This window comes from Eschscholzia californica, unplaced genomic scaffold (assembly GCF_041429995.1).
Source record: "Eschscholzia californica isolate CP2 unplaced genomic scaffold, dmEscCali1.0.p SCAF_2, whole genome shotgun sequence".
Taxonomy (NCBI): domain Eukaryota; kingdom Viridiplantae; phylum Streptophyta; class Magnoliopsida; order Ranunculales; family Papaveraceae; genus Eschscholzia; species Eschscholzia californica.
In genome coordinates, this window is record NW_028238309.1 from 50,592,043 (window position 1) to 50,603,953 (window position 11,911).

The 11,911-nt window shown below is 35.1% G+C and overlaps 1 protein-coding gene across 1 annotated transcript; it reads right to left on the reverse strand.

The window, feature by feature from the left end:
- Positions 1–5,820: 5,820 nt before the first annotated feature.
- On the reverse strand, positions 5,821–8,663 carry LOC147558742 (receptor-like protein EIX2). The gene is made up of 3 exons (XM_086659100.1): positions 8,145–8,663; positions 7,550–8,018; positions 5,821–7,448 (listed from the first exon to the last, which is right to left on the reverse strand). The coding sequence occupies exons 1-3, from the start codon at positions 8,661–8,663 to the stop codon at positions 5,821–5,823; spliced, it is 2,616 nt and encodes an 871-aa protein (XP_086515226.1).
- Positions 8,664–11,911: the final 3,248 nt, after the last annotated feature.

Genomic DNA, 11,911 nt, shown 5'->3' on the forward strand with positions numbered 1-11,911 from the left:
TTTAGAGAGACTGTCGACTCTTTCTTCTGGATTGTATCTTGTAAGGATAAAAACGATTGAATCATATATTGTCGTAAACCAGAAGCTTTACGACCCTAGTGTGGTGACACTTTGGCATGATCGTTTGGAACATCCTGGATCTACCATGAGGAGTAGAATAATCCAAAATTCTCAAGGACACCCATTACAGAACCAGAAGTTTCTGATAACTAAGGATTTTAATTGTAAATCCTGCTCTCTTGGTAAATTGATTGTAAAACCATCTTTCACAAAAGTTCATATAGAATCTCCTAAATTTTTGGAAAGGATTCAAGGAGATATTTGTGGTCCTATTCACCCATCATGTGGACCATTTAGATATTTTATGGTATTAATTGATGCATCTACCAAATGGTCTTACGTTAATCTTTTATCAACACGTAATAATGCTTTTGCACGATTACTAGCTCAGATTATTAGACTACGTGCTCATTTTCCAGATTTTCCTATAAAAAAGATACGCCTTGATGGGGCAGGAGAATTTACATCAAAGACTTTTGATGCTTACTGTCAGGCAGCTGGTATTGATCTTGAACATCCTGTAGCGTATGTTCATACCCAGAATGGTCTAGCAGAATCATTCATAAAACATCTACAGATAATTGCAAGACCAATGTTGATGAAAACTAAATTGCCTATTTCGGCATGGGGATCTGCAATATTACATGCTGCAGCTTTGATCCGTCTTCGGCCCAGAGCAAATGGTTATTCTCCGTTACAACATGTTTTGGGTCATCAACCAAATATTACACATTTACGTGTGTTTGGGTGTGCGGTGCATATCCCTATTTCACCTCCAAAACGTACTAAATTTGGACCTCAGCGGCAGCTGGGTATATATGTTGGTTTTGACTCACCATCTATCATAAGATATCTCGAACCTATGACAGGTGATACTTTTACCGCACGTTTTGCAGATTGTCATTTTGATGAGACAATTTTCCCACCATTAGGGGGAGAAAATCCGTCTACATCGGATAATAAACAAAATGATTTATGTTGGCATACAAAGAGTTTGTCTTATGTAGACCCTCGAACTAGTCAGTCAGAACTAGAAGTAGAAAGGATAATACATTTGCAAGGCATTGCACATAAACTACCAGATGCATTTAATGATGCTGCAAGGGTAACAAAATCATATATCCCTACTGTTAATGCTCGTGCACGAATTAATATTCCTAAAGGACCAGGAGAAGCTGCTATAGCAAATGAGTCGTCTAAGCCACATCAGAAACGTGGATGACCAATTGGTTCTAAAGATACTATTCCGAGAAAGAGGAAGAACCAATCACAAAATAATAGTTCTCTAGAAGAGACTATAAATGATACACCAACACTTTCTAAACAAATACCCCTTGAAGTGGGTAAAGCCCTTGATGAGACAGTGTTACAAAACAATGAGGAAGTCTCTATAAATTATGAATGGTCAAAGGAAGTATGGGACCGAAATGAAACAATTATCGACGAGGTATTCTCTTTTGCAGTGGCAACCTCAATTCTGAAAGAGAATGATGATTATGAACCACGCTCTATTGAGGAATGTCGACAAAGACCTGATTGGTCGAAATGGAAAGATGCAATTCAGGCAGAACTAGATTCACTCAATAAGCGTAGTGTTTTTGGACCAGTGGTCCTTACACCAAAGGATGTAAATCCAGTTGGGATCAAATGGGTTTTTTCTGGCAAGATTTTAACGAGGCAGCATTTTGCGTATCCAGCGTCATTCAAATTTTTTTATGAGACAAAATTTTGATTTGTGGTCATCCAAGGGGGAGTTTGTGGTCATCCAAGGGGGAGTGTTACATATATTGGCTGCCCAAAGATTTAGTGAAGTTGGTGCCTTGTTATATGACATGGAGGACCATGATTGGTCAAGAAGGATATACACATGATAAGGCTAACTTAGTTATTAAGTCATTTGAGCAAGAGGTGTCCTAAGTGGATGATAATGAACTAAATAGCAACACCTAATGCTTGCATGCAAGAATGATACGTGGGTATGTAATTAGACTTTGGTTTTGGGTATAAATACCCATCCCATACTCTTTTTCCAGAGATGAAGTAAGTAAATGAAATACCACTTTTCTACTATAGTCTTGAATATCATCTTTCCCTCATACTCTTATACTTTACTGTAAGGATTTAGTTTATAACTATTATCAAACAACCAAGATAAAACTACATTAATATATTTGTTCTTTGAAGCAAAAAAAAAAAAAAATATATTAAGGGACAGCAAACCGAATAACTTAAATTTATGGGTGCCTTTTTATACAAAGAAGATGCCCTTAGTAGCAGCTGGCAAGTAAGATATCACTGATATCAGCCTCTTCCTTTCTCTGTCTAGAATCAGCTTCTCTTTCTCTCTCTCCTCGGTGTCGTATTCAAATTGCTCCCAACTTCCACCGCTACTATCCACATAAACAACAAATTCAGAACAAAAGAATAATTTATTCAACAAAATTTGGACTTTCCAAATCTGTATTCAAGTCAACTGAATCATGTTCCTCTGGATTTTATTAGTATTTCTAAGCCATTCCTATAGTTTTATCACTACCCAGCTGGTTTATCAGAAATGGGAGGAAGCAGAGAAGATGATAATAATAATAACCTTGTTTCTAATCAATACCGATGGGGCATTTGATGAAGTCTCAGGAGGTTATGGTGCGATCTTGAGAACCTCACGAGGTGAGCCTATAATAGCAGCAGCAGCATGGTCAGAGAGGAGGTCGGTAATTATGCATGAGATGCAGGGAATTTGCTTAGGATTAAAGCTAGCGGCGAAATTTGGTAAAAGACGAGTTAAGATCGCTACGGACTCCTCCCTTGCTGTTACGATTTTGTCTTATGAGGGGAAGAAGCCTCCCTGGCAACTTATCCGTGTAGTCCGAGAAATATGGGAGTTATGGAGGCAAATGGACGAATGCTCTATTCAACATGTTTACCGAGAAATCAACCAAGCAGCAGATTACCTATCGAAAATGAAGCCAGTATCGGGATATATAGAGATGTTACCACATAATCTACCTGCTGACCTTCAGAAGATTGTAGATGACGACAAAAGAGGAGTTATTAGAGTACGACGTAGCTAGTTAGCAAGACAACATTTGCTTTATTCTTTATTGTTTATTCGTTTATTTGTTTCTCTCTTGACTTTTTGATGTTTTATTGCTTTTTCTCTAGTTTTTTCTAGTCCTCTTTGTTCGGGTTCGGGCCCTTTATTCCCGCTGACAAATTCAAATAAAAAAAAAACCTTGTTTTCGCCATTAATGGTGAGAGATTTCAGCTTTCTACAATCGATCCTTCAACTACTGTTCTTGAATTCTTACGGACTCAAACTCGTTATAAAGGAACCAAGCTTAGCTGTGGAGAGGGTAATTACTACTCCCTTTTTCCCTCTTAATTTTTACTCTTTAGTTACACTTGGCACGGTGGGTTTGATTAATTAGGGTTTGGGGTTTACTAATCTCTCACTCACTTCTGCAACATATATATAGTTTGTAGAAAAATTTCGACAGATAATGGAGGAAGAATCACAAGCTGACAAGTTAGACCTTTTCAATCACAATGGCTGAAGTCTTTGGATTTAAAGTGTTCAGGCAACCAACATATAGTTAGAGCTTAAACATATTGTTGATAAGGTACTAATATTTAGAAGTATTAATTTCTGCCTTCATTTCTTTAAGCAGCTGATTTTATGACATGTTATATGACATATTACTAACATACAATTGCACGAGAGGAAATTTTCAAATTTTCATCTTCGATCAGGTTAGTGTTCGTTATTGTTATCAATACTATCTGATTTACTATTTTCTGTTCAATTTCTTTTGTAGATAAAAGTGGGCTTATGCCTTGGATTTTCTATTTTCATCTTGATTATTGTACTTTTTCTATTTAAGGTAAACTTCATTAGACAAATGATGTTGGTGAAGATGAATACTCTTTATTACATGTATTTAATTTCGCAAATGACGACAAGTTAGTGGCATTTGATAAATCTACAGTGTAGATTCTACACAATATCGAAATTAAAATCTCAAGATGCAATTCAAAAGTATTTTGATGGGACTAAAACTAGTGAATTCTGAAGAGTAAACCGTGTTTCATGTTCTAGTTGATAAACAATTCATTGCATGGAACTTTGATTTACGAACAAATCGAAGTTCGTAAATCAAAGTTCTTATAGTTTTCTTTTCTGGATCAATTTTACATTTTTTCCAATGAACTTCCATGATCTTTTAATACTATGCCTTAATTTCACTAACTATCAAGTAATCAAAGAAAGAGCTTAAAGTACAATAATTTTTTTTTTCTGTAGCATATAATGTATATGTATGATATTTTATCCGCGGTGCCCCCAAGTACAAGTTTTATCTTTTTGTAAGATTTTTTTTTGCATCTCCGAATATACCCCAAGCGTTTGGAGAGCAATGCCTCCCCCTCTATGAATATTTCTCTTTAGTTTTATCTCTCCTATGTTAGGAGGACTGAGGGGTCATCTGAGGGACAGACGCAATAGAAACGAGATATGGAAACAAGGAGAGGGAGAGAGAATGCCATCCTAACTTGTCGTCTCTACTATTAATGCCAATGGAGGGAGGGAGCTAGGAGTGTTGAAGAGTTTTTTGTGTCAAACAATCAAACAAGTGAAGAAGGTGAATGCCGAGCAATCTAAGGCCGTAGAATAGCTAGGTCCTGCGAGAATAGTCCCCCCCACACAGGGGAAAAGTAATCTAGTAACTAAGAATATAATGTCTAGGTCCTTTTCACTTATTGTTTTGAAGTGGATGCCCACAAATTTACCAAACGCATCATAATAGGTCTTTGCAGAAGGAAGTGAAGATGAGTCCGAGCATTCAAAAGAGCGAAGAACGATTGTCGTTGGACAACTAACGCTTCAGTTGAGGATATTGAGGGTTAAGTTTAGGAAGTTCTTTGAGTACGGAAGTATTAAGTTTATACTTTATACACAAAGAAGTATAGAACATGTAAACCATGGTCCTTGGCAAATACTACAGTCAAGAGAACCAGGAAGATAGAGAAATTAAACACAAACATGGGTATCAAATTCACAAGTAATGAACCCAAAATCAAGGGTGAGTATCTGTTGGTGGTCGGACTATTTTCTTTGAGTGAGAGTTGATCATCTAGCCAAGACCCCGACCGAGTAGGTTTACTTTGGTTAGGTATGGCCCAATTGGATTTGGTTCACCCTATTGGTTTAAATATATTAGTTGTATTAAAATGTAATTTTTTTTTAAATATTTAAGTTGGTCAGAGAGATATAGTTGATAAAAGAACTTGTCAATTATGAATATCTTGTGCCAATAGATGATGGATTTGAAGTTTTAGAGCATCTCCAATGCGAAACTATAAAAAAACTCTAATTGTCCCATGTGTTGAGTCTCAATTGGGAGTCTCTTTACTGTATGACACAACTGAAATTTTCAATTTAAAAGAAAGCTGAAATGCAACACTCGGAAAACTTAAAACTTATACTTAATTTTCTAGGTGGGTAATTTTCTTTGTAATATCGAGTGGAAATTGAGGTCGTCAAGAGGTCAGAAACTCAAATATTGAGTATCTTTTTGAGGCATCTTATAAATAATTGTTGGGGATGTGCCGGTTACAAACAAGTCATCAAACCCCAACTAATGAAATTACAGAAAAAATGAAGAAACCTATCACAACATGAAGAAGGAAAGGCTCATTCTAGTTAAGATTGGTCTGTTATTTTAATCGTTCTTACCGGTTACCATATCGATACATATTTGCAAACTACCATGTGCAAAATTTAAAGAGGTTTTGTATCATAGAAGTAATGAACCCAAAATAAGCATGTCTCCAAGATTGCTTCCGTAATAACACCCCGCAGAAACCCCAAAAACCTGTTACAAATCCCAATCCTGCACTAATATAAAACCACTTCATCTCAAGCCAATCATCCTCCTCATCTTGTTTTCGTCCACCATATCCAGGCAGCTGAGCTTGTTCATCGCCTTTGCAGTTCTCGAGTGGAATACCACAGAGTTCAGGGTTGCCAACATAACTCAGTTCAGTAAAGCTTTGTAATTGGGTACTAGAAGGAATCTTCCCTGACAAGTTATTATATGACAAGTTCAAGTGATTCAGAGAATTCAAATCTGTAATGCTTTGAGGAATTACACCCGAAAGTTTGTTTCTTGAGAAATCAAGAGATTCCAATGTGCTCATCTTCCCTATTTTGGTTGGAATCTTTCCTGTAAAATGATTCTCAGATAAGTTCAAAAATCGTAACTCATGAAGTGTTGTTAGATCTTGAGGAATTTCTCCGGATAAGTTGTTTCCAGATAGATCCATGGTTGTAACAAGCCCAAGAGTGTTTCCATACGCATATTCCTTTCCATTTGTCACAAGTGAAACAGTTTCTTCATTTCCCCCAATGTCGATGCGAATATAGTTTATCTGTTCTTTTTGCTTTAAAGCCATGGCACTTAAATTGCTGAAACATCTTGGAATTGATCCAGATAAGTTGTTATGAGCGATATCCAATATTCGTAGTGAAGTAAGGCTACAAAGTGCTTCTGGAATACCACCACTGAACATATTTAGACGCAACCTTAGAAGTATAAGCCCTGCAAAGTCAGCTCCCAGCCATGTTGATATGCTTCCACTGAATTTATTTTCACCAAAATCAATCGTTATTAACTTGGTACAGTTTCGCAATGACTGAGGTAGTTCACCGGATAAAGAGTTATTTCCCAAATGCAAGGATTGTAAATAAACGAAAGAACCAATAGAGCTTGGAATTTTTCCGGTTAACTTATTACTTTCCAAGTTTAGCAATGACAGATAGGATGAGTTAAACCAACGTTCTGGAATCTCTCCAAACAGGGCATTGTTTGAGAGATCAAGATATTCTAATGTATACATTGTTTGAGAGATCAAGGAAATAGGACCGGATAAGAAGTTGTGAGAAAGATCTAGTAGTCCAACATTAAATACACTAGGTAGTGGGCCGCTAAAATAGTTGGAAGTCAAGTTAACTTCTGTTGAAGTAGAACTAAATTTCAATAACTTTGGTAATTCTCCGGTTAGACTATTGTGGCCTAGATTCAAGTGATTCATTTGAGAAGACATGTTCCAAAACCAAGTAGGAACTGTACCTGAAATTCTTGTGTTGGATAAATCAATATATGTTAAACTTTTTTGTGTTTTTAACCATTGGGGAAATCCAGATCCTATGTGACAATTTTTAAATGATAATTGTTCGAGTTGAAAAGGAGGTTTCCAAGAAGATCTCAACTTCAAATCAACTGAATCAATAAACAACAGTTTTAGTCTTCGGAGATTGGCGAAGTTAGCTTCAGTTACAACGCCCCTTAATAATGATAATCTTTCTAAATTTGAGAGGTGCCCTATTGTTTCTGGCAATGATCCATTCAATTCATTTCCATCAAGGAATAAATCCCTTAATAATGATAATCTTCCTAACGACGAGGGAATTGAACCAGAAAATGAGTTATACGCAAGAGAGAGAGGTATTCTAGATTCTGTAACTTCCCCAATTTCTCAGGCAAAGGGCCAGAAAGTTTGTTAGCCGATAAATCCAACCATTTCAAACTACTGGTTATACATCTAGATGAATTTACTAAAAATCCAGATATATCTCCATGAAGTTTATTTGAATCCAAGTCTAATTTCTGCAAGTTGCATAGATTTCCTAAGGTATTTGGTATCTCCCCTTCAAGCTCAAGATTAAAGCTTAAATCGATGTTCTTGATTGAAGTGAGATAACCAATATCTTTTGAAATCGTTCCGTAGAATCTATTATCACTTAGATAAAGTTCTTCAAGTCTAGTAAGATTATATAACCATGCAGGTAATGAAGAATTTATGTTATTATTAGAAAGATCGAGAATTGAAAGAGATGTAAAGTTTATGTGTGGAAGAGTTGGTACTAGGAATGAATCTAGATTACAATCAGAAAGACGTAACTGGACTAAAGATGGGAGCATGTTAATCACATGTAGCCACTTATGACTTACCCTGTTCAGGTACACATGACTCATGTCAAGATGTTGGAGAGAAGAAAGATGAGAGAGCCATTGAAGATCACTAACATCTAGCCCATAGTTGTAACTAATATCAAGAAAATGAAGATCGGATAAGTTTCCAAGTTCCGGAGGAATAATTCCACCAAAATTTGTTCCTCGTAGATTGAGATACCTCAAATTATGGAGGGACCCCAAGAAAGAAGGTAACTGACTACCCTCAAAATTATTAAAGCTTAAGTTCAAATGACTTAAATGTTTTAGTTCAAGCAGAGAAGGATTTAAGTTACCACCTAGTGATAATTTTTGAAGATGAAGTTCAACAACATTTCCCGTTCTCCGATTGCAAAACACTCCTGTCCAATTGCAACATTCTTTACCATCCCAAGTAGATAATATATTCTCCCCATAATAATAATCTTCGTCATAATATGAAGTATTTAGATGTTTTAAATCTGCTCCGAATGCCAACAAAGCTTGTCTCTCCCTTTCCTTACAAACAAAACCAAAACTGAACTTGTTGTAATCTGGTCTGAGTAAGCAAAATGCAGCAAGAAAGATCATTAGAGAAATATACCTTGACTCCATTATTACGTACTGAAATCAAAACTAGAAATTAATTGTGTTTTCAAACTGAATCGCTAATATATATATACAAACACACAAAATCTAAAGACCTTCTATCGGTGATCAGTCTCAAGACTCGGCTTTCTGTACAACCATTCAATTCGTCCTGGGGCGTAAGATCTTAAGATGTTATGGCCACAAAGAGAATAATAAATAAGTATATGTCCATTGAAACTTCCAAAGATTGGGACAATAAAACTAGTCCGAGACTTTTCTCAAGTCTTCAGACTTTTCTACCTTTGTTAAGTTTGATTATTCATCGGCCCTCTCAATGGGTTTGGTTTGTCAACAACTGCTACTTCAGTGTATATCACATTTACTCCAAAATCCCAAAGATTCCAAGCTCGATTCACAACAGAGCGGGAATATATGATTTATTGGACTTGGGGTATTAAGGATATAAATAATGAAATATAGGGTAATTTGTACGGCCCTTACGGGGTATGATTGTGACCGAAACTATGACATTGTAAGGTATGACAATGGTGGAAGTTTTTTCTTTCTGTCTGATAGGATTTCTTATGTCTTCTTTATGTGGAAATGTCAATGCTAGTCATAAAGACTAACCGATATTAGTTGTGTTTTCTTTCGTTTGCGTTATCTTAATAGAGGCATATTAGTACACCATTAGGCCAAGCGTGTTCGAACAGGTTTAACCTGTGTAGTTTTCCCCTTGATTTTTTGTTGTCGTGTCTTCTATATGTAGAAATGTCAACTTTTATTTTTTGTTCAAAGCGCTCGAACAGCTTTAAAGAGTTAACTTGATAAAAAAAAATGTGGAAGTTTTAACTTCTAATGAAAAAATGTGATGTAGTATGTTAAGTATCAAATAGCACATGCTTGCAAGTTCATCCCTTTGCCTCTAAAATTTACTTATTTTTGAAAATTTACTTCTAGGTGTGTGTACATTTCGCTAGATTCTAATTCTTTTCAGTGAATGAGTCTTTCCAGATACAAAATTTTTCAAAATATTTCAGTAGTCCACCTATCTGATTGAGATCTACAAGTATTGTGAGAGTACGATTGATTGGAGACTCTTTAAAATCTGTATAATTTTCTAGCCCATTAAATTTTGTTATTCAATCCTTTCAATGGATTCTATTGAACTCATTATTTTCTCATTCTTATTCTTTTAGTTGTTTATTAAAGTCTTATAGACTATTCACAATAAACGTTTTAAGATTTTAATTTGTGTCTTCTTCTTTATATAGAAATTTCAATGCTAGCTAGTCACCAAGACTTTTACTGATATTTATTGTAAAGTTATGAATCAGGCCAAACAGATTAAATTATTTGGATGCAAATTGACTTAGTTTGAATGAGTCATTTCGACCACGGATAACTTTGTGCAGTACCAGCTAATATCTTTTTTTGTGGTTTGATTTTCTTCCCTGCATTATCTTAAAAGAGAGTACAGACTAAATAGTACATAACACAAGGGATGAAGAGCGTGCTTGAAGGGGCACTATACGTGTAATAATGCAATATGCTTGGTGAACAACCATGGGTCCTCCAACAGGTGGCGAGATAAGAAAAATGTGTCTAGTTACTAAAAACACGTATGTCGCTATAAGTTCATATCTCGATAAACTAGACCAGTGTCCCTATACCAACGTAGCGAGATAAAAGATAACTTTACAATTGGATCTTTATAAAAAAATACTAGGGTATAGTCCGTGATTCTGATATGAATATTATTATTGTGACAAAATTGGTTTCATTTTGGATCTAAAATTTAGAAAAGAAAATAATGTATATATGTATAATAGGTAGCTTTAAAGTTTTTTTATTCAAGAAAATGAGAACCCATGTCTTAAGCCACTGACAATTTGCTCGAAAATGAAAATCTAAGTAATCACAACGTTGTAACAATTTAAATAAAAAGTAGAAATAGCATTACGAAAGTAAAAAAAGAAAACATAAAAAGAATTCAACAAAATAATGAGAGTTTTACAATGAAGTTAAAGATGTAACTAACCCATATCTTAAAGATGAACATAACGAGGTTGAACTTATGCAACTTAGTTTATTCGCTTCTAAAACAACATTTGTTGAACAATCTACCTTCAAATTTGGACTGAGTGCTAGGGCCAATATAAGAGCACATACATGCCAACGGTTCTTTTGTCAGAAATGGCAGCAGTGAAAGGTTGTTTTCGATGCAAATTGACTTAGTTTGAATGAGACTTTTCAAAGACGACTGATGAATTTTCTGCACAACCAGTTGATGTGTGGAGCTAAGTTAATATTTGAGTTGATGAATTATCTCATAACTTATTTTAATTGTAATTTGTGTTTTTTTGTGGTTTGATTTTCTTCCTTGCATTAACTTAGTAGAGATTCGATAACACAAGTGAAGATGAGCGTGTTTGAAGGGGCGCTACACGTGCAAGATGCACCTTGAAGAACTATGGGTCGTCCAACAGTGGTGAGATAAATAAAGTCAGTACATAGTATGCTGGCAAGTTCATCCCTCTCCCTCCAACTCCTTTTGTTTTGTTCGAATCATTATAAGTAACCAGAACTACTAATAAAATAGTAAACATTAACTATGATCGACCAATTATGTAGCTTACTTGTTATCCTTATGAATTTCAGAATCAACACTCGTCGTCTCCATCTTTATCTAGAGTCTAATTCTTTTGAGTGAATGAGTGTTTTGCTTGATCAATGAAACAAAAACTGCTTGTCATATTAGAGAAAAGATGAATTTCGTGAGATATTATTTTGGTTGGATTAAGAGATTATCAAGATGATAAAGCTGATGCTATTTAAAATATATCCATGGTTAAGCTACTTTTGAAGAGCAAGATATCAAATAAGATTTACGGTTTTCAACCTGTCTCATGAAATGGTGATGATTATATGTCAAACTTGAAGAGCAAGATAGTTGATAAGATTAATGGTTTTTTTTTTGTCTGATTGAAGAAGTTGTTTCATACCCTGTATCAAATTCCCGTTGAAAACTTCGAAGATTTTGTTAGTCATTTATTTTTTTATGATTTTAATGAACAATCTTCATTTCAGTTTGTTTAATAAGAGCAGATTATTGGCTTATTGCCTCCAATAAATAACATCTAATCCATTTCAATCAACAACTAGTACTTTAATATTTTCACCAAATTGTTTCAACTCATTATTATTACTAACTTTAATCTTAAATCTTGAATAAACTTATACACACAAGAGCATCTCCAATGCAAAACTCA

What these genes read in the sequence shown, in the direction of transcription:
- LOC147558742 (XM_086659100.1), bottom strand. Translation starts at nt 8,663, where the DNA reads ATGGAGTCAAGGTATATTTCTCTAATGATCTTTCTTGCTGCATTTTGC. An exon ending in GTTACAACTATGGGCTAGAT is followed by an intron (nt 8,019 to 8,144) that starts GTTAGTGATCTT and finishes TCTTTAGTCCAG; the next exon opens with TTACGTCTTTCTGATTGTAA. An exon ending in AGAATACCTCTCTCTCTTGC is followed by an intron (nt 7,449 to 7,549) that starts GTATAACTCATT and finishes GATCATTGCCAG; the next exon opens with AAACAATAGGGCACCTCTCA.